This window comes from Prionailurus bengalensis, chromosome E4, assembly GCF_016509475.1.
Source record: "Prionailurus bengalensis isolate Pbe53 chromosome E4, Fcat_Pben_1.1_paternal_pri, whole genome shotgun sequence".
Lineage (NCBI taxonomy): Eukaryota > Metazoa > Chordata > Mammalia > Carnivora > Felidae > Prionailurus > Prionailurus bengalensis.
The window spans coordinates 12,353,498-12,377,317 of NC_057360.1; the positions used below are offsets into that span (position 1 = coordinate 12,353,498).

At 35.6% G+C, this 23,820-nt stretch overlaps 1 protein-coding gene across 2 annotated transcripts in view; it reads right to left on the reverse strand.

Moving 5' to 3' along the window:
* The window catches only part of KIFAP3 (kinesin associated protein 3), a 174,797-nt gene that overhangs the window by 111,719 nt on the left and 39,258 nt on the right, over nt 1-23,820 (reverse strand). For both annotated transcript variants that reach the window (XM_043568731.1, XM_043568733.1), the window contains 3 exons: nt 23,126-23,225; nt 21,950-22,074; nt 20,137-20,235 (listed from right to left, as the gene is read on the reverse strand). In XM_043568731.1, coding sequence (XP_043424666.1) covers nt 20,137-20,235; nt 21,950-22,074; nt 23,126-23,225 — 324 coding nt within the window. The remainder of the gene's footprint in view (nt 1-20,136; nt 20,236-21,949; nt 22,075-23,125; nt 23,226-23,820) is intronic.

The following is a 23,820-nucleotide window of genomic DNA, read 5'->3' on the forward strand; positions in this document are numbered from 1 at the left end:
AGTGGGATAGTAATTTAGAGATTAGAAAAGATTAATAAAATTGAAGACATAGCCACAGAAACTTTCCAAATTTAAAAAAGGAAAAAAAACCAAGCAAAAATGTAAAGATTATCAGTGAATTACGTAGAAAGTATAAAGTGGCCTAACAGGGGGTCTGGGTAGCTCAGCCAGTTAAGAATCTGACTCTTGATTTAGGCTCAGGTCATGATCTCATGGTTCATGACATCAAGTGCCACACTGGGCTCTGCGTTGACAGTGTGGAGCCTGTTTGGGATTCCCTCTCTCCCTCTCTGTGCACCTACCCTGCTCAGGCACGCTGTAAGTAAGTAAGTAAGTAAGTAAATAAATAAATAAATAAATAAATAGATAAATAAACAAAAAAATAATAAAGTGGCCTAATATACCTGTAATTGAAGTCCCAGAAGAAATAATTTTCCAATATGACAATTTTGGAAATAATTATCCAATAATTAGCCAATAATTTTCCAAATATGATAAAATTATACACCCAGTTCCAATATGGGCAATGAACCTAAGAACAAGAAACATGAAGAAAACTACACCAAGGCACATCATAATCAAACTGGTCAACACAAATGATAAAGAGACAATCTAAAAGCAGCTAGAGAAAAAGAAACTCTATATGCAGACCAAAAAAGAAAAAACGATGACAGAAGAGTTACCAGTAAAAACAATGCAAACAAGTCAATGGTAGAACGACATCTTTACTAAACAAAAAGAAAAGTCCCCCTTAAATTCTAAACAAGTAAAAATATTTCAAAAAAGGAAAAAAATTGGGGCGCCTGGGTGGCACAGTCGGTTAAGCATCCGACTTCAGCCAGGTCACGATCTCGCGGTCCGGGAGTTCAAGCCCCGCGTCAGGCTCTGGGCTGATGGCTCAGAGCCTGGAGCCAGTTTCCGATTCTGTGTCTCCCTCTCTCTCTGCCCCTCCCCCGTTCATGCTCTGTCTCTCTCTGTCCCAAAAATAAATAAACGTTGAAAAAAAAAAATTAAAAAAAAAAAAAAAGGAAAAAAATGAATTTTAAACACAAAAAGTTAAAATAATTCATCATCATAAAATCTGTCTTACAAGAAATATTAAAGGAAATCTTTCAGGAAGAAAGAGAAACACCAGACAGGCATATGAATCTACTCAAAAAAAAAAAAAAATCAATGGAAATGGTAACTTTATTTTGTTAATATTTAAATATCTTTAAAACAAAATCATTTATATGTAAATGTATAATAATGTATTGTAGGGTTTATAATATATAAATATAACCAATGTTAATTATAATAGCATAAAGTTGAGATGGGAAGAAACAGGAGTAATGGTTCTCATACCACAGATGAAGTGGTGCAATATTATCTGAAGGCAGAATTAACGTCTGATAGGTTAAATATGTATACTTGGAGGCAGACAACTTATGATTAAAGATATATAATATAAATATATTTAAATATTTAACATATTTAAATATTTTTATATTTAATAAACCTTAAAGCAACCAACAAAAGAGTTATAGCTAAGCCAACAACGGAGATAAAATAGAGTTAAAAAAAACTCCTTCAACCATAAGAATGCAGACAAGGAGGACAAAGAGGGAAAAAGAGAAAAAATAAATAAAAGCAAGACTAGACTATGTACTGTGTATAAAAAACACAGTTTAGTATAAAGATATAAATATCTTAAAAGGATGGACAAATATACAGCATGCTAACACTAGTCAGAACAGAGCTGGAGTGTCTATATTAGTACAAGAGAAAAATGATTTCAGATAAAAGAATATTAGCAGGGATAATGAAGATCATTTTCATAATGGTAAGGATCAAGAGGATGTGACAATCTTGTATCTTTCCATCCTTAAGAAAAAAAAGTTTAAAATTCATGGAGCGAAACCTAACAGAACTGCAGGAAAAATAGTTAAATCCATAAATATAGTCAGATATTATAATATTACTCTTGGAATAATCAATAGAACAGATACAAAGAAAATCAACAAGATGTAGAGATTTGAACACATTAGCAACTGACTTCTCATGGACATTTACAAAACACTCCACAGAACAAGATCAGAATGCACATTCAATTGCATATGCAACATCTGCTGAGGCCATACTCTAGACCATCAAACAAGTCTCAATAAATTAAAAATTCAATTCATAAAAAGTATTTTCTCAGAAGAATGCAGAAGATGGCAGTGGTGTAAGAGGACCCTAGGCTTGTCTCATCCCATGAACACAACTAGATAACTATCAAATCATCCTAAATACCCCAGAAATCAACCTGAAGACTGACAGAATGAACTCCACAACTAAAAGGAGAGGAGAGGCCACATCTAAAAAGGTATAAAGTGCAGAGATGTAGTTTAGGGGAGAAATGGACCATGGGTGCTATGGAGGGGAGGAAGCCATGGTCACAGAGAAGGGAGAGGGACAGGAACAGGGGAAAGGGAGAGGGAGAGGGAGAGGGAGAGAGGTAAGGAGGGAGGGAGAGGGATAGAGAGAGAGTACACACCCACACAAGGCAAATATTTCCCCAAAGCCACTGACTTGGAAAACAAAAGGGCTGAATTTTGTGAGTTCTTGCAAACAAGACTTAAAGCCTGGAGTTTTAAAGGTCAGTGGGCTTAGCTAGGATAGAGCCCTTAGGGCACTGCCCTACTCCTGAAGAGAAGGCAGGCAAATAACCCAGGAGCAGAGTATGATGCCTGGGGCACACAGATGGGAGATTATTCCCTCTTCTCTGAGCACATCCTTGAGAAGCAGCATTCAAGGAGACTCCTCTATGGGAACAAAGAAGTTGGATGGCAGCATTTCCCTCCCACCACCCCTCAGCATAAACACAGAGCCATTTGCAAGAAACAGAGCAACACTGACACTGACTGCCTAACTTGCACAGACCAGGCCCCACCCCACTGTGGTCCAGTGGGACTGCCCACCTCAGTCAACCTTGCCTTTCAGTTCCAGCACAGCCTAGTGCAGCATCGGGGCCCCTCCTGCAGAAGACCCACACAAACACTTGCTCACACACTCCTGACCAGAGAGTTCTGCAGGGGCCTCAGTTCTGGTGGAGTTGGTGTCAGGTCTCATTTCACAAGAAGATCGCAGCACATCTAGTTAAAACTTGCCACATTCAGGTGAGGTACCAAACACTACCCACTGCAGGCAAGAAAAGCCTCTACAGACAAGTGGTCTGAAAAACAGAACAGCCAAAACACAATAGCAGAGCACATGCATCACATACCAAAGACACTCCCTGAAGTGCCAGGCCCTGGGCACTACATGCCCTCTTCATTATAAGGCCATTATTTTCAGGAACAGAGGAACAGAGGAACTGGCTTTTCTAATATACAGAAGAAGGCAGAGGCTTAGACAAAATGCCAAAATGGAGGACTTATCCCAAATGAAAGAACAAGACAAGGTCACAGCAAAACAGATATAAGTAACATGCCTGATGGAGAATTTAAAGCAATGATTATAAGGATATTCACTGGGCTTGAGAAAAGAATGGAAAATATCAGTGAAACCCTTACAACAGACATAAAAAAGTTAAAAAGAATTAATCAGAGACAAAGAATGCAATAAACAAGATTGGAAACAGGCTTGATGCACTGAAGAGCAGGCTGGAAGAAGCAGAGGAATGAATTAATGACCTAAGACAAAATAATGGAAAATAATGAAGTAGAAGAAAAGAGAGAAATAATTATGCAACACAAGAATAGACTAGGGAACTCAGTGACCCCATCAAACATACTAACATTTGTAATAAAGCATCCCAGAAGAAGAGAGAGAAAAGGGGGCAGAAAATTTATTTGAAGAAGTAATAGCTGAAACCTTCCTTAATCTGGGGGAAGGAAACAGTCATCTAGATTCAGGAGGCACAGACAACTCCTATCAAAATCAACAAAAGCAGACTCAACACCAAGACATATTAAAATTAAATATATAAAATACAGTGATAAAAGAAAAAAAAATCTTAAAAGCAGTAAGGCAAAAGAAGTCCTTACTTTACAAGAGAAGAGCCATCAGGGTAGCTAGAGATTTCTCAACAAAACTTAGAGCTAGAAGGGAGTGGCATGATTTCTCAACAAAACAAAAGCTAGAAGGGAGTGGCATGATATATTCAAAGTGAAAATAGGAAAAATATGCATCCAAGAATACTCTATCCAGCAAGGCTATCATTCAGAATATAAGGAGAGATAAAGAGTTTTCCAGCCAAACAAGAACTAAAAGAGATCAGGATCACTAAACAAGCCCTGCAAGAAACATTAAAAGGGATTCTTTGAGTGCAAAGGAGAAACCAAAAGTGAGAAATACAAGAAAGGATCACAAAAAATCTCCAGAAACAATGACAAAACAAGCAAAAAAATGGCAATAAATACATATCAATTATTACTTTGAATACAAATGGATGAAATGCTTCAATCAAAAGATACAGAGTATAAGAATGGATATATCTATATACTGCCAATAAAAGACTCATTTTAGACCTAACAACACCTCCAGATTGAAAGTTGAGGGGATGGAGAAAAATTTATCATGCAAATGGATGTCAAAAGAAGGCCAGAGTAGCAATACTTATATTGGACAAACGACTTTAAAATAAAGACTGGAGGATCTGGGCCAACATGGTGGAGAAGTAGGAGGATCCATAAGTCCCACGTCTCTCTTTAAACACCAGAGCCTGGGAGGAAAAGAGACTGAAACTATTAGGAAGAAAATGGGAAAGCTGGAAAAAAGAGAGGTGGGTAACTGTGAACTGGAGGAGATAAAAAAAAAAAGGCCACGTGGGCACGGAGGGGAGGGACCCCCTTCTGCAGAGAAACAAAGGGAAGAGAAAGAGCGGCTAGGGAAGTGCAGGACTGTAACTGGACAGGAGAAAGACCTTGGACTGAGGCTGAGAGGGATCCCATCTCTAACTGCTGGGCTTTCTTCAGACTGAGGCCTGGCTCCCTGTTCAAGCACCTGGGGAGGAGGGGAGCCAGCCCTGGGTGCAGTGGTAGATCAGAGGCTCAGTCTGCAGCTGGAGAAAGTGGTTCCCTCCCTGGAAGGCTGCGTGACAGCACAGAACCTGCCTGCTTCCGCCACCCCCGGAACAGTGGCTGAGCTAAGGGCTCAGTCTGCAGGAGAATAAGGCGGCGGTTTCCCTGGAGTGCTTTGGTAAAAGACAAAGGCTGCCTGCATCCGCCACCAGGGGGCTCGTGGTGAGGGCGACAGCTCTCAGTCCGCAATAGAAGTCGGTCTTCCCTGAAGCGCAGTGGCACAGAACAAGCCAGCCGGGACAACTTTGAATCCTAGCCAAGCACAGGGTCAGGGGAGTTGGTGGAGTGAGAAGGACCGCCCTGTCTGCGCCCCAGGGCACGGTGAGGACGACTCAAATGGAATCTACCCGGTCTGGCTCTGTGGAGAAGAGACTGGGCGATCACCATACCCCCTCCCCCCCACACACCCCCTCACACCCCCGCACCAAACCACCACCACCACCACCACAGTGGGGCCTCAGGGATCACTCCTGGGGCCCATAGTGGAGGTGGGTTCAGAATATGCCAAACCACGCCCCCTTGCAGTGGATAACTGTGTAACCACCTGAGCAGCACAGACACTGTGGACAGCTCCTCCCAACAAGTGATGCAGCATTGCCTGGATTAACTCTAGGTCAATTCTGGATATATAGATATATTCTACCCGCCGCAACCCCCCCCCCCCCCCCCCCCCCTGCCCGGAGCCATTTCTCCTCCTTATCTCTTCCTTCCCCTAGGCTGGTTACTCTGGTTATTGGTCTGTCTAATCAAGCCATATAGTTTCTCTGTCTGGGTAATTTTATCTCGTCTCATTTTCCCTGCCTCCTTTATTTTCCTTTCTCTCTCTCTGGGTTAAGCCTTGTAATCTCTCTGCCTAATCAACATGAATTCCCCACCCTGCCCCTGTCATTTCTCTCCTTGTATATGCTCTTCCATCAGCACCGCCTCCAACCTCTTCTCTACTTGTAGTCAGTGTTTTGTTTTTAGGCCTTAGCATTTTGTTTTTGTTTATTTGTGTTATTTGTTTGTGTGTTTGCATGTTTCTGTCTCCTGTTTGTCTATATGTTTTCCTTTACAGGACTACTCCAAGGAACAAATCAAAGCACACCTGGTGGAGGGTACAAAATATTACTATGAGTAGGATAATAAAATAACCAAAGTCACAACAACAGAGACCAAGTAACAATTCCCGAGAAAACATTTCCTGAAGGGCCAGGCCCTGGACAGTGTATGACCCTCCTTTAATACAGCAGTGCTCGCAAGTGTACAGCATACAAGCTTTTTAAAATTCATAAGGGACAGAAAAGTAGCCAAAATGATAAAACGGAAGAATTCTCCTCAAAAAAAGCTCCAGGAAGTAGCGACACCTAATGAATTGACCAAAACCAATTTAAGCAATATAATGGAACAAGAATTTAGAACAATAGTCATAAAATTAATCCCTGGGCTTGAAAAAAGCATAGAGGTCAGCAGAGAATCTATTGCTACAGAGATCAAGGGACTAAAAAATACTCATGATTAATTTAAAAATGCTATAAATGAGTTGCAAAATAAAATGGAGGTGGCCATAGCATGGATTGAAGAGGCAGAGAAGAGAATAGGTGAATTAGAAGATAAAATTATGGAAAAAGAGGAAGCTGAGAAAAAGAGAGATAAAAAAATCCAGGAGTATGAGGGGAGAATTAGAGAACTAAGTGATGCAATCAAACAGAACAATATCCATATCATAGGATTTCCAGAAGAAGAAGAGAGAGAAAGGGGCTGAAGGTGTACTTGAACAAATCATAGCTGAGAACTTCCCTGATCTGGGGAAGGAAACAGGCATTGAAATCCAAGAGACACAGAGAACTCCCTTCAGACATAACTTGAATCGATCTTCTGCATGACATATCATAGTCAAATTGGCAAAATACAAGGATACAGAGAGAATTCTGAAAGCAGCTAGGGATAAACGGGCCCTAACATACAAAGGTAGACACATACAGGTAGTAGCACACCTATCCACTGAAACTTGGCAGGCCAGAAGGGAATGGCAGGAAATCTTCAATGTGATGAACAGAAAAAATATGCAGCCAAGAATCCTTTATTCAGCAAGTCTGTCATTCAGAATAGAAGGAGAGATAAAGGTTTTCCCAAACAAACAAAAACTGAAGGAATACATCACCATTAAACCAGCCCTACAAGAGCTCCTAAGGGGGATTCTGTGAGTGAAATGTTGCAAGGCCCACAAAGCACCAGAGACACCACTACAAGCATGAAACCTAGATATCACAATGACTCTAAACCCCTATCTTTCAATAATAACACTGAATGTAAATGGACTAAATGCTCCAACCAAAAGACATAGGGTATCAGAATGGATAAAAAACCCAAGACCCATCTATTTTCTGTCTACAAGAAACTCATTTTAGACCTAAGGACACCTTCAGATTGAAAGTGAGGGAATGGAGAGCTATCTATCATGCTACTGGAAGTCAAAAGAAAGCTGGAGTAGCCATACTTATATCAGACAGACTAGACTTTAAATTAGAGGCTGTAAAAAGAGATGAAGAAGGGCATTATATAATAATTACAGGGTCTATCCATCAGGAAGAGCTAACAATTATAAATGTCTATATGCCCAAATGTCTTTGCGGGAGTCCCCAAATATATAAAACAATTAATCACAAACATAAGCAACCTTATTGATAAGAATGTGGTAACTGCAGGGGACTTTAATACTCCACTTACAACAATGGATATAACATCTAGACAGAGAAATAAATAAAGAAACAAGGGCCCTAAATGATATATTGGATCAAATGTACTTGACAGATATATTTAGAACTCTGCATCCCAAAGCAACAGAATAAACTTTCTTCTAGAGTGCACATGGAACATTCTCCAAGATAGATCACATACTGGGTCACAAAACAGCCCTTCATAAGTATAAAAGAATTGAGATCATACCATGCACACTTTCAGACCACAATGCTATGAAACTTGAAATCAACCACAGGAAAAAGTCTGGAAAACCTCCAAAAGCATGGAGGTTAAAGAACACCCTACTAAAGAATGAATGGGTCAACCAGGCAACTAGAGAAGAAATTAAAAAATATATGGAAACAAACAAAAATGAAAATACAACAATCCAAACACTTTGGGATGCAGAGAAGGCAGTCCTGAGAGGAAAATACATTGCAATCCAGGCCTATCTCAAGAAACAAGAAAAATCCCAAATACAAAATCTAACAGCACACCTAAAGAAACAGAAGAACAGCAAAGATACTCCAAACCCAGCAGAAGAAGAGAAATAATAAATATCAGAGCAGAAATAAACAATATAGAATCTAAAAAAAATGTAGAGCAGATCAATGAAACCAAGAGTTGGTTTTTTGGAAAAATAAACAAAATTGATAAACCTCTAGCCAGGCTTCTCAAAAATAAAAGGGAAAGGACCCAAATAGATAAAATCATGAATGAAAATGGAATTATTACAACCAATCCTTCAGAAATACAAGCAATTATCAGGGAATACTATGAAAAATTATATGCCAACAAAATAGACAACCTAGAAGAAATGGACAAATTCCTAAGCACCGACACACTTCCAAAACTCAAAAACAGGAAGAAATAGAAAATTTGAACAGACCCATAACCAGTGAAGAAATTCAATCAGTTATCAAAAATCTCCCAACAAATAAGAGTCCAGGACCAGATGGCTTCCCTGGGAAATTCTACCGGACATTTAAAGCAAAGATAATAACTATCCTTCTCAAGCTATTCCAAAAAATAAAAAAGGGAAGGAAAACTTCCAGACTCATTCTATGAAGCCAGAATTACTTTGATTCCCAAAACAGAGACCCAGCAAAAAAAGAAAACTACAGGCTAATATTCCTGATGAATATGGACGCAAAAATTCTCAACAAGATACTAGCAACATGCAAAAGAATTATTCACCATGATCAAGTGGGAGGCATCACAATCCCAGACTTTAGACTCTACTACAAAGCTGTACTCATGAAGACAGCATGGTATTGGCATAAAAACAGACACATAGACCAATGGAATAGAATAGAGACTCCAGAATTGGTCCCACAAAAGTATGGCCAACTCATCTTTGACAAAGCAGGCAAGAATATCCAATGGAAAAAAGACAGTCTCTTTAACAAATGGTGCTGAGAGAACTGGACAGCAACATGCAGAAGAATGAAACTAGACCACTTTCTTACACCATTCACAAAAATTAACACAAAATGAATAAAGGACCTGAATGTGAGACAGGAAACCATCAAAATCCTAAAGGAGAAAGCAGGAAAAAACCTCTCTGACCTCAGCCATAGCAATTTCTTACTTGACACATCCCCAAAGGCAAGGGAATTAAAAGCAAAAATGAACTACTGGGACCTTATGAAGATAAAAAGCTTCTGCACAGCAAAGGAAACAACCAACAAAACTAAAAGGCAACCAACGGAATGGGAAAAGATATTTGCAAATGACATATCTGACAAAGGGCTAGTATCCAAAATCTATAAAGAGCTCACCAAACTCCACACCTGAAAAACAAATAATCCAGTGAAGAAATGGGCAGAAAACATGAATAGACACTTCTCTAAAGAAGACATCCGGATGGCCAACAGGCACATGAAAAGATGCTCAACGTCGCTCCTTACCAGGGAAATACAAATCAAAACCACACTCAGATACCACCTCACGCCAGTCAGACTGGCTAAAATGAACAAATCAGGAAACTATAGATGCTGGCGAGGATATGGAGAAACGGGAACCCTCTTGCACTGTTGGTGGGAATGCAAACAGGTGCAGCCGCTCTGGAAAACAGTGTGGAGGTTCCTCAGAAAATTAAAAATAGACCTACCCTATGACCCAGCAATAGCACTGCTAGGAATTTACCCAAGGGATACAGGAGTCCTGATGCATAGGGGCCCTTGTACCCCAATGTTTATAGCAGCACTCTCAACAATAGCCAAATTGTGGAAAGAGCCTAAATGTCCATCAACTGATGAATGGATAAAGAAATCGTGGTTTATATATACAACAGAGTACTACCTGGCAAAAGAAAGAATGAAATATGGCTCTTTGTAGCAACGTGGATAGAACTGGAGAGTGTTATGCTAAGTGAAATAAGTCATACAGAGAAAGACAGATACCATATGTTTTCACTCTTATGTGGATCCTAAGAAACTTAACAGAAGACCATGGGGGAGGGGAAGGGGGAAAAAAAAGTTAGAGAGGGAAGCAGCCAAACCATAAGAATAAGTTTTTATTCTCTTAAAACTGAGAATAAACTGAGGGTTGATGGGGGGTGGGAGGGAGGGGAAAGTGGGTGATGGGCATTGAGGAGGGCACCTATTGGGATGAGCACTGCGTGTTGTATGGAAACCAATTTGACAATAAATTTCATATTTAAAAAAAAAAGAATCAATTTGCAATACAGAAATAAATGTGCTGCATTACTGACATACTTAATAACAAGATATAGACGCTTATCTGATAATTGCCATAATTTTCTAAATACTAAGGAACATAAATGGTAATTCAAGGTATCTACATCAACTATGATGTGATATGAAAACTTCTGACGTTTCTACCGGCAATGAAGTTACAAGTCCTATTAATCTTATGGGGATCTGTAGCCTGAACTCATAATAAAAGACTCAATTTCAGTTAGTGATTAGAAAAATTAAAAAAAAAGTAAAAAATGGACAGAAAACATGAGAAATTTTTCCAAAGAAGACATCCAAATAACCAACAGACACATGAAAAGATGCTCAACATCACACCTTATGAGGTAAATACAAATCAAAATTACACTGAGGGGCACCTGAGTGGCTCAGCCGGTTGAGTATCCAACTTTGGCTCAGTTCATGATCTCGGCTCTCGAGTTCTAGTCCCGCATCAGGCTCTCTGCTGTCAGCGCAGAGCCCACTTTAGATCCTCTATCCGCCCCCTCTCTGCCCCGCCCCTGCTCACTCTCTGTCTCAAAATAAACACACTTAAAAGAATTACACTGAGATATCACCTTGCACCTATCAGAATGGTTAAAATAAAAAAACACAAGAAACAACAGGTGTTGACAAGGATGTGGAGAAAGGGTAACCCTCTTGCACTGTTGGTGGAAATGAAAACTGGTGCAGCCACTCTGGAAAACAGTATGGAAGTTCCTCAAAAAGTTGAAAATAAAAACTGCCCCATGATACAGCAACTGCACTATCCAAAGAATACAAAAATACTAATTCAAAGGGATACATGCCCCCTGATGTTTATAGCAGCATTATCTACAATAGCCAAATTATGGAAACACCCCAAGTGTTCACTGACTGATGAATGGGTAAGGATGATGTGGTATAGATATACCATGGAATATTACTCAGCCATAAAAAAGAATGAAATATTGCCATTGGCAATGACATGGATACAGCTGCAGAATATGATGTTAAGCATAATAGAGAAAGATGAATACCATATGATTTCACTCATGTAAGATTTAAGAAATAGAACAAGTGATCAAAGGGAAAAGAAAGAGGGAGAAACAAACCAAGAAACAGACTCTTAACTACAGAGAACAAACTGATGGTTACCAGAGGGGAGGTGGATAGAGGGACAGGTTAAATAGGTAGATGTGGGGATAGGTTAAATAATGCACTTGTTGTGATGAGCACCAGGTGATGTATGGAGGTGCTGAATCACTGTTATATAACTGAAATAATAATACACTGTATGATAACTGGAATTTGCATAAAAACTTAAAAAAGTATTTTCTCTAATGACAATGGTATTACATTCAAAATTAGTAACACAAAGGTCTCTGAGAAATCCCCAAATATTTGGAAACAAAATAACTCCTTTCTAAACAACCTATGAGTCAAAGAAGAAATAAAAAGGGGAATTAAAAGGTATTTTGAACTGAATAAAAATGAAAATAAAAACAGGACATACTAATATCTGTGGGATAGTTCTAAAACAGTGCTTAAAGAGAAACTTATAGCCCTACACACCTTTAGTATAGAAGATCTTGAATAAATGATCCCACTTCCACCTTAAGAAACTACAAAAAGAATAGCAAACTGAACCCAAAATAAGTTCAGAAAAGGAAATAATAAAAATCTGAACATAAATCAATGAAATAAAAAATACACATGTACAGAAAATCAATGAAACCAAAAGTTGGTTCTTTGAGATTAAAAAATGATAATCCTCCAACTTGAAAGATCAGGAGTAAAAAAAAAAAAGACATAACATCAATTTCTGCATTGAGAGAGGTTATATCACTATAGATTCTATAGGTATTAATAAGATGATAAGGGAATAATAATATAAAACAACCTGAAAGGTAGAAATTCCTTTAAAGATTCAAGCTACCAGAGCTCATTCAAGAAGAAAAAGAGAATGTGAACAGTACTTATTAAAGAAATTGAATTTGCAACTTAAAATTTTCCCATAAAGAAAATTCAAGAGCTCAAATGGCTTTACTGGAGTATCTTACCCAACCTTTAAAGAATTGATAGCAATTCTGCACATACTCTCCTACAAAGTTAAATAGGATGGAATAAATCCCAACTCAACCTATGAAGCCAGCATTTCATGAAATTTTTACAACAAAAGAAAACAACACACAAATATCCTTTGTGAATATAGAAGCAAAAATTCTAGGGGCACCTGGGTGGCTCGGTTAGTTAAAACATCCAACTCTTGATCTCGGCTCAGGTCATCATCTCATGGTTCATGAGTTCGAGCCCCACATCAGGCTCTGCGCTGACAGTGCAGAGCCTGCTTGGGATTCTGTCTGTCCTTCTCTGTGTCCCTCCCCTGCTACTTGTACCTCATTTGCTCTCTGTCAAAATAAAAATAAACTTAAAAAAAAAAAGAAGCAAAAATTCTAAACAAAATTTTAGTAAATTTAATCCACTGATATATAAAAAGGATAATACAAGTGAATTTTAATACAGGAGTCCAAGGTTGATATAGCATTTGAAAAATCAATCAATGCAATTAATGACAAGGAAACTAAATGACAAGAAGTTTCCTGATTTGAAAAGATAAAACTATTTTCATTTATAGAAAACACAATCATCTACATAGAAAATATAATGGAATCTTTAAAAAAAGTTACTAGAAGTAATTAATAAATGAATTTACCAAGGCTATGCAATACAGAACCAATATATAAAAACCAATTATATTTATATATACTAGCAACAAATAATCAAAACTTGAGATTTTTTTAAAAAAGAGTATATAGAATGGCAAGAAAAATATGAAATGTGCTTAGGGGTAAATCTGACAAAAGATATGAAAAACCTGAAAACAATAAAATACCACTATGACATATTAAAGAAGATCTAAATAAATGTAGAGACAAATCCTTGTGTCAAAAGACTCATATTGTTAAGATTCTTCTTATTAATCTTCCCAAATTAATATATATATTCAATGCTGCCTGAATCAATATCCCAGATTTTTTTGGGGGGGTAGAAATGAATACACTGCTTATAAAGTAATATGAAAATGCAAAATACCTAGATAGCAAAAACACCTTTGGGGAAAAGAAAAACATTGGGAGGCCTAATACTACTTCATTTTAATATTTTCTATAAAGCCACAATACTGAAGATACTGTGCTGTTGGTATCAAGATCTATAAAAAGGATGGGCAGCACAAAGTAGAATCTAGAAATGAGAATGCACATACATGGATAAAAGATTTTCACAAAAATAGAAAAAAATCCAATAGATAAAGGATAAAAGGATAGTGTTTTCAACAAATAATGCTTGAATAATTGTATATATATAAGCAAAAAGAATAAAGAACTTTGATCCATTCCTCACTCCACATATAAAACTTAACTCAAAATGTATTTTAGACTTAACTATAAAAACCTAAGACATAAAACTTGCAAAAGAAAACATAGAATAAAATCTTAGCAGTTAGAAAAGAATTCCTTAGGTACAATACCAAAATTGTAATTCAGAAAATATGAAATCAATTGTACTACATAAAAATTAAAAATTCTCGGGGCACCTGGGTGGCTCAGTCAGTTAAGCATCTGACCTCAGCTCAGGTCATCATCTCATGGTTTGTGAGTTCGAGCCCCGCATCAGGCTTTGTGCTGACAGCTCAGAGTCTGAAGTGTGCTTTGGATTCTGTGTATGTCTCTCTCTCTGCCCCTCCCCTGCTTGTGCTTTCTCTCTCTTTCTCTCTCTCTCTAAAACAAATAAACATCAAAAACATTTTTTTAATTAAAAATTCTTATCTCCAAAAAATGCTCTTAGGAGAATAAAAAGATAAGCCAAAAACTGGGAGAGAATGTCTGCAAATTATAAGTCTGATAAAGGCTTGTATCCAATGCAAATAAAGAACTCTCAAAATTCAATAAGAGAGCAATCCAATAAAAAAATTAAACAAAAGATTTAACAGATGATATAACAGAAGATACAAAATGACAAACACACGAAGAAATGTTTAATACAATTAGTTGCTATGAAAATGAAAATTAAGACACAATATGATACCACTGCATACATTTTTAAATGGCTAAACTTAACGAAATTGACCACATCAACTGTTGGTGAGGATGTGAAACAAATGGAACCCTGATGTACTGATTATGAGAAGATAAAATAGTACAATCATGCATAAAACCATTTCACAATTTCTTAGAAAGATAAACATACACCTATGATCCCAGCATTCCATCACAAAATATTTTACCTTAGGAAAAGAAAGCAAATGTCCATGTGAATACTTGCACATGAATGTCCATAGAGACGTTATTTGTAATTGAAAAAAAAAAAAAACTGGAAACATTCCACTAGCCCTTAATGAATGAAAGGCCATCCTAATAATAAAAAGAAATGAACTATGCATATAAGATGGATGAATCTCTAATTATGCTGTAAATGTATATTCTTGGGCCTGCATGGTATTGTCACAGGTAATGCAAGTGCACAGGGCATTGGAAATGAAGATGCACAGCAGGAGGAGCTAACCTAAAGCTTGTGTATTAAGAAAAACAATCTATATATCACTGGAGTCCCAGAATGAAAAGAAAAAGAAAGGGGCAGAAAATTTACTTAAAGAAATAATAGCTGAGAATGTCCCAAATCTGGGGAGACATATGTACAACGTGATATAATTCACCCCAAAATTTCAACCATGGAGAATAATGTTCTATAAGATACATTATAATATGTAGAATACATTAGAACGTGTAGAATGATGTTCTACAAGATACATTATAACAAAATCATTTAAAATCAAAGACAAAGAGAGAATTTTAAAAGCAGGAAGAGAAAAAAATTATTTCCTACAAGGGAATTCCCATAAGACTATAAGCAGATTTCTCAGCAGAAACCTTACAGCCCAGGAGTTAAGTGGAATGATATATTCAAAGTGCTGAAAGAAAAAAAAAATGCCAACCAAATATACTTTACACAACAAAGTTGTCCTTCAAAAATAAAAGCAAAATACTTTCCCAAATAAACTAAAGCTGAGGGAGTTCATCACCACTAGACCTGTCTTAGAAGAAATGTTAAAGGAATTCTAGAAGCAGAAATCAAAGGATGCTAATCAGTAACATGATATATGAGAGGGCACATACCATAAGCTCAAAGTGAAGGGATGGAAAAAGATATTCCATGTAAAAGGAAACCAAAAGATAGAAATAAAAAAATGGTAGCTATACTTGTATCAGACAAAACAGACTTAAAAACTATAACAGGAGACAAAGAAAGTCATTTTTAATGGTAAAGGGGTCAATTCATGAAGTGGATATAACAATTGTAAATATATATGCCCCCAATAGTGATGCACCTAAATATATTAAGCAAATACTAACAGATCTGAAGGGAGTAAGAGACATCTATATAATAACATTACAGGACTTCGATACCACACTTTTAACAATGGATATATCATTCAGACAGAAATAAATAAGGAAGCAGACATAAACTAGACTTTAGAACAAATGGTCCTAAGCGACATAAATGGAACATCCCATTCAACAACAGCAGAGAACACATTCTTCTCAAGTGCACGTGGAACAGTCCCTAGAATAGATCAAATGTTAGGTCACAAAACAGTCTTAGCAAATTTTACAAAGTTGCTACTATACCAAGTATCTTTTTCAACCATCATGTCTTAAAACTAGAAATCAATAACCAAAGGAAAGCTGGAAGATTCACAAATATGTGGAAATTAAACAACACACTCTAGAATAACCAATGGGTCAAAGGTGAAATCAAAAGGGAAATCAAATAATATCCTGAAACTAACCAAAATGAAACATACCATAACAAAACTTAAAGTATGCAGCAAAAGTAGTGCCAAGAGAAATGTGTATTAAGAAAAAAGAAAGAAAAAAGAAAAATCTCAAATGAGTAACCTAACCTTGCACCTCAAGGAATTAGAAAAAGAACAAATGAAGCCTAAAGTAGTTGGATGAGGGAAATCACAAAGATCAGAGCAAAAATAAATGAAATGGAGAATAGAAAAACAATAGAAAAGATCAGCAAAACTAAGAGTTGGGTTTTTAAGAAGATAAAGCTGACAAACTTTTAATTGACTTACAAAGGAAAAAAAAGGATTGAAATAAAGATGGAAATGAAAGTGAAGACATTACAACAAATACAATAGCAATATAGAGGATCTTAAGAGATTAACATAAATAATTACAAGCCATTTGGATGTCCTAGAATAAAGGATACATTTCTAGAAACATACAACCTATCAAGACTGAATCATAAAGGAGAAAATCTGAACAGACCAATAATGAGTTGATTAAGTCAGCAATCAAAAACCTTGCAAAAAGAAAAGCCCAGGACCAGAAGGCTACATGGACAACTACCAAACATTTAAAGAATTAATGCCAATCCATCTCAAACTCTTCCAAAAAATTGAAGAGTTACCCTGATAAGGGTACTTATCTAAGTATCTAAATATCCTTATCTAAGCCAGATAAGGACACTACAAGGAAAACAAAACACCAAAAAAACTATAGACAAATATCCCTGAGGAACAGAGATGTAAAAATTCTCAATAAAATACTAGCAAACTGAAGGCATAGCACATTAAAAGGATCACATACCATGACTAAGTGGGATAAATCCCACGGATAAATGCACGGATAGTTCAGCATACACAAATCAAAAAATACAATCACATTAACACAAAAAAGGATGAAAATCACATGGTCATATCAATAGATACAGAAAAAGCAGTTGACAGAATTCAACGTCTTTTCATGATAAAACTCTTAGGAACAGAAAGTAATTAATATAACAAAGGCCACATATGAAAATCCCACTAACAATATCATATTCTGAAAGTTTTTACTGTAAGATTCACAATAAGCTCATCTTGACACTTTTATTCAATATAGTCCTGGAAAAACTATCCAAAGCATTTAGGCAAGAAAAAGAAATAAAAGGTATACAAATTGAAAAGGAAGACATGAAATTGTCTCTGTTTGCTGAAGACACAATCTTGTACAGAAAATCTTTTAAGACTATATCAAAAAACTGTTAGAGCTAATAAATGAATTCAATAAGGTTTCAGGATCAAAAAAAAATCAATACACAAAAATCCTATACACTAACAACCATCTGAAAGGAAATAAAAGTCTCATTTACAATAGCATCAAAATCAATAAAATACTTAGGAATAAATTTAACCAAAGAAGTGAACAATGTATACACTGAAAACTATAATAGACACTGGTGAAAAAAACCGAAGACACAAATACATGTAAAGATGTACTGTGTTCAAGGATCAGGTGAGTTACTATCATTAAAATGTCCATACTACTCAAAGACATCTATAGAGCCATGTCCTCTCTACCAAAATTCCAATGTCATTTTTCACAAAAATGGAGAAAAAAAAGTACAAAACTTTGTATGGAAGTACAAATGATTCAAAATAGCTAAAGTAATTTTGAAAAAGTTTAAAACTGGAGGCATCATACTTTCTGGTTTTAAAATATGTTACAAAGCAATGGCCATCAAACAGTAAGGTATTTGCATAAAAACAGACATATAGATCAATGAAGAGAGCTCAAAACAAATCTCCATATAAGGGTCAACTAATATTTGATAAGGGAGCCAAGAATACTCAATAGGGGAAAGGACGGTTTCTTCAATAAAATTGTGCTGGGAAAACTGAATATTCACATACAAAAAAAAAAAAAGAAAGAAAGAAAGAAATGGTACCCCTAACACCACTTACAAAAATTAACTGGACTACAAAGGAAAAAAAAAGAAAGAGGAGTGAAATAAAATTAGGATTAAGGACTTGAAACTGTAGAACTCCTAAAAGAAAATATAGGGAAAAAGCTCCTTGACATCGTCTTGGCAATGACTTTTTGGAAATGACACCAAAATCACAAGAAACAAAAGCAATTATCAAGTGGGACTACATCAAATTAAAACCTTCCACCCAGAAAAAAAAAAAAAATCAACAAAATGAAAAGACAACCTACAGAATGGGAGAAAATACCTGCAAATCATCTACTTGATAAGGGGTTAATATCCAAAAGGTTTAAGAAACTCATACAACTCACTAGCCAAAAAAAAATCTAATTTAAAAATGGGCAAAAGATCTGAATAGACATTTTTCCAAAGAAGAGATACAAACGACCAATAGGTAAATGAAAAGGTGCTCAACATCACTAATTATGAGGGAAATGCAAATCCATATCACAATGGCAGATCACTTCATACCTTGTCAGAATGGTTATTATTAAAAAGACAAGAGATAAATTCTGGCAAGGATGTAGAGAAAAGGGAACCCTAGTGCACTGTTCATAGGGCTATAAAGTAGTGCAGCCACTATGGAAAATATGCAGGTTCCTCAAAAATATAAAAATAAAACTACCATATAATCCAGCAATACCATTCTGGGTATATATCCAAAGGAAGTAAAATCAAGAGATATATGCCTTCCCATGTTCACTGAAGCATTCTTCACAACAGGTAAGACAGGGAAGCAACTGAAGTGTCCATTGATGGATGAATGGATAAAGAAGATGTGGCTGGTGCACACACACACACACACCCTGAAATATCATTCATCCATAAAAAAAGGAGGATACTCTGCCATTTGCAACAACATAGATGGACCCTGAGGGTGTTACACTAAGTGAAGTCAGACAGAAGAAGACAAATATTGTATGTTCTCACTTACATGTAGAATCTAAAAATACTGGACTCATAAAAACAGAGAACAGACTGAAGCTTGACAGAGGCCGTGTTGCGGGGGAAATGGGAAGACCTTGGTCAACAAAAGATGAATAGTTCCAGGAATCTAATGTATACCATGGTGTCTATAGTTAACAATACTGTATTGTATACTTGAATGTTACTATGAGAATAGATCTTAAATGTTCTCATCATAACCACAACAACAAAATGGTAATTATGTGAGGTGAAGGACACGTTAGCTCACCTTATTGTGGTAAACATTTTGCAATATATGTGTGTACCAAATCATCACATTGTATACCTTAAACTTAACACAGTGTTATATGTCAATTATATTTCAATAAGGCTGGAAAAAAAATCAATAGTTAACTACAAAGCAGGGGTGGAATGCATACTTAAAAGCCCCACATCATTCTCACTAACCTTCTTAAGACTATATCTTATCAATGACTGTGAATCCAGACTACTGAATTGTTAGACCTCTCAATAAACCTCAAAAAGAGACTATTTTTTATTAATCAAGAGAAATATTTTGAAAATTTTTATATCAATTTCCTAGGAAAGCAACTAAGTAAGTTACTAAATAAGATGTATTATTATAACTAATATTAGTTAATATTAGTGTTTGAGAGACTAGATTCTTATTGAAAAGGGCAAGTACTGGATTACAAACCCTCTCTGAATAAATGAATTATAAGCGTATATACAGTTAAGAGCTGAATAGGGTCTTTTGGTGAAAAAATAATGGAACGAAACTGAAAACATTACCCATGCTAAAAACAAAAGAATTTGTAGCATATTAAAATGTACAGATTTTTCAATTATTATGATATTAGCTTTACTGATGTGACAAAAAAATTGAACAAAATTAATGCTGAGTCAACACTTTGTTGTGTTTCTCTTTGCTTAGGAAATCATACCTCGTAAGAGCTGTTCCTGTTTTACCACAAGCCCCTGGTATTTTTTAAAGGTTTTTTCATAATCTTTTCTCAAGGTCTGGTTTTCAGGGTCTTCATCAAGTAAGCAACTTAAGTTAAGGATCATCCATATTCACTGAAGCAAAGAAAATCTACTGAAAAATATTATGAAGGACAGTACTATTATATTTTATGTGCAGTGTTAGCCAGTTATTTTCTCTAACCAGTAGTTTGAAACTAAAATGTTTGTACAATAATTATGTTAGAACTTCTTAACCAAGTGTTCAAGGATGTTCTTAGAGATCTTGGACGAACACATGTTTGGGTATCATCAAATACTTGAATGCCCAGAAATTTTATGCAAATGTCTTATGTATGTGCACAGGTCCCTAAATTTCAACAGATTAACAAGTGGGTTAATGAACCAAATGTTGATATGTCTTACAATCCATGACATGTCACAATTTAATTGAAGCATTTTTTTCCATTCTTAGTGGTTCATAAATAATAGTGCATCTTACAATCAATGGTATCCAATATTTACAGGAATACAATATATTCTAAGATATCAGTTCCTGTCACCCAACAATCACAAAGTACAAATTACTGATGGTTAAAAGTTCCATTAGTGGTTCTCTCCATACCCCTTCTACTTAAGGAATTTTGGGCATATTCAGGAGACTTGTAACTCCAGAAATGATCTGAAGTCTCCAGGATTATTGAGCTGTCCACACAGTTTAAGTCAACACCAATCTAGATGTCAGAAGTACAGAGCAACAGAAAATTTCTAAACGTGGAAAGATCCTAATTAGGAAAAGTCAAAGCCTGTGTGTGTGAGAGAGTGTATTTTTAGAGTGTCTTGGGGATTCCATGAAGGAGAGGTAAGAAACATATGATATTTTTCACAATAGGAATAATATTTTTACTTTTTAAAAGAGACCAATAAAAATTGTGTTCAAAGGAAAATTACCAGCATGGCTTGCTGAATAAGCCATATGAATAAGCTAGGGCCTTCAATCTAGGAAAAACTAAGCTGTAGAGGCAATACAATAAATATCTTCAAATATAAGAAAAGTGATGTTTAAGAGACTTCATCCTTATTCTATACGGTTTTAGTATGCAAGACTGGATTCAAGGGATAGAAGTTATTGACAAGTGGATTTTAGTACACTAAGCAAAAGAACACTATAATAAATAGAATGTCAAACTACACAATGAACTAAATCAATAAGCAGTGACGTTGTTGAAGATACTAAATAACCGATTTGTAAGGGAGGCTGCAGAAGATTCCTGCGTTGAAAGATAGGTTAAAATAGGTCATTTTTAAAGATTCCTTTCATAGGTTCCATCATTCTGCAGGCCTCTCAAATTTGCATGTATTAAAAGACTTTTTGCGCTTAATTAGTAAAATCTACTAAATTAGTAGATTTTAAATTAGTAGAATTTAAAACTATGTTCACCAAATTCATACCCATTCCAATCAAAGTCCCTTTATTACATAGACAGAATTACATAAACAGCAGTGAGCCACACTTCAGCTGACCAAAGGATCTCAGTCTCCACTTGGAGACTCACAGTTCAATGATCTAGACCACTATTATCTGCTCCTTCTAGCTTATCAACCAGTCAAAGTTTTAAAGAGATAAAAAAGTATATGTCAAACTATATTCACTCTGATAGTTTCAATATTCATCTTAACCTTCAACACTCTTTCATTTTTCCAAATAATGTGAATGGCAAGAAAAAACAAAACTATCCCACCTACCCAAAGCTCAGAGCAACAACACTGGGGTGAAAAGCCATTCTAAAAGGATATCAGCTTTCTTCTTTTTAGAGAGTTCTTCTTGCCAAAGCTCATGTCTTTTTAACTCATGATCAATGATATTCATACATAAAGCTCCAATTTTATAGTGAGTGATAAGTCCATGGAACTGAGAAAAGCTTTAAAAAAGAGATTTTAGTATGTATTTAAAGCAATACAATTTGTAGAATCAGGAAATTTGTTTTGGGTAAACACTTGTCAATGTAGAAAATAAATTTGATATATTTATTTCAATAAACGAAAACACCCACAGTATACTAGAAAGACATGAAATTATGAGATTACTTTAAATATATGCTGTAAATATAATTTTAAAAAAAACCCTTCCCTGAAATTAAATTATTTTTAAGTTAGAAATGAAATAAAACACATTTTTTGTAATTAACGACCACTTTAACTATTCAGATACTCTCAAAATAAACTTTCAGACTACTGTATAACAGAACTAATAATGTAACAATACTAATACTGAATAAAATTGATACCAGAGAATAGACCAGCAAAGTTATCAGTAATCAGGTTTTTACATATGTTTCCTACACAATTCATTCATACAAGTATTTATTCGATAAATAGTTATTTGCTAATGCTGGCAATCTATTTTTGGAATAGATGCAAGTAATTTTCTGGGAAATTGGCTAGAAACTTTTCACACTATCTCAATAAACATCTTTCTAAAGTATATATGTATAAATAGCATATATGGATACCTACCAGTTATATATATGCGTGTACATATAATGTATAACAATAACATTACTGGCACTTACTCTGGGTTAGGCTTTATTCTAAAAACCATCCCCAAACAGTGTTACTATGACTATCCAGTTGACAGCTGAGGAAACTAAAGCACAGAGAAGTAATATAATCAAGAACACAGAGGTAGTACACAGCAGTACTTGGATTCAAATCCATTTCCAGAGTCCATACTCTTACATTCTAAACCATTTTACTATTCTACTTTGTGTGTATATACACGTACATGCATGGGTTAGGACAGACTGAATGAAAGAACAGAGAGGACAGAAAATGGGAAAGAGAGTAAGAGTTCAGAGGCAAATACTGGGCAGACACACAGGAAGACTGGGCAAACTAGTAATCTACAATCCAAACCAATGACAGAGAAACAGAGATAGACTTCTACTTTTACTTCCTAATTTTTATACTTACCTGGAAAAGCAGAAAAAGATGTAAATTATGTTTGTAGCTAACTCAACACTTTGTTTCCAGTCTTCTCTCAGGACTCTTGCTAATGCACCCAGGGCAGTTTCTAAAGAAAAAAGGAACATATAAAAATGATCATTCGCCTTGCCTGTGGTATAAAGGGTGATTGGTTTTAAATGTCTACTTATTAATAAATAACAAAGCTCAGATAGAACTGGGTCAAAAAAGGAGGGTGGTTCTTTCCAACACCAAAAGCTGTTTTTAAAACTGAAATATAACTTTTACTTAAAGACCTATAACATATAACTTTAAGCCTATAGCTATAAACAGAAAAGTAAAATCTGATTTAGATAAAGTGACATATTAAGTATATTATGGGTGACAAAATAATAAAAATACCATTTATTTCTTGATTTGCATTTCTACTTGTAATATGGCTACTGCAGTGCCATTTTGCTTGTTTTTTAACATCTGATTTAATGTGTTTGTGAAGAAGGAAAAAAAACTAGAATAAGCCTAAAAAATAATGAGTTTACCAGGTTAACACTAGCTTCATTTAGCAAATTAATAACCAAATAAAGTTTATACACACAAAAATAAATCTATTTTAATACGTTAAATTAATGCCAACATAAATAAAACAAAAAATCTTCCACAAAAGTAGCTTTAGGGTAGAATAAACATCTTCACTAGATTTTTAT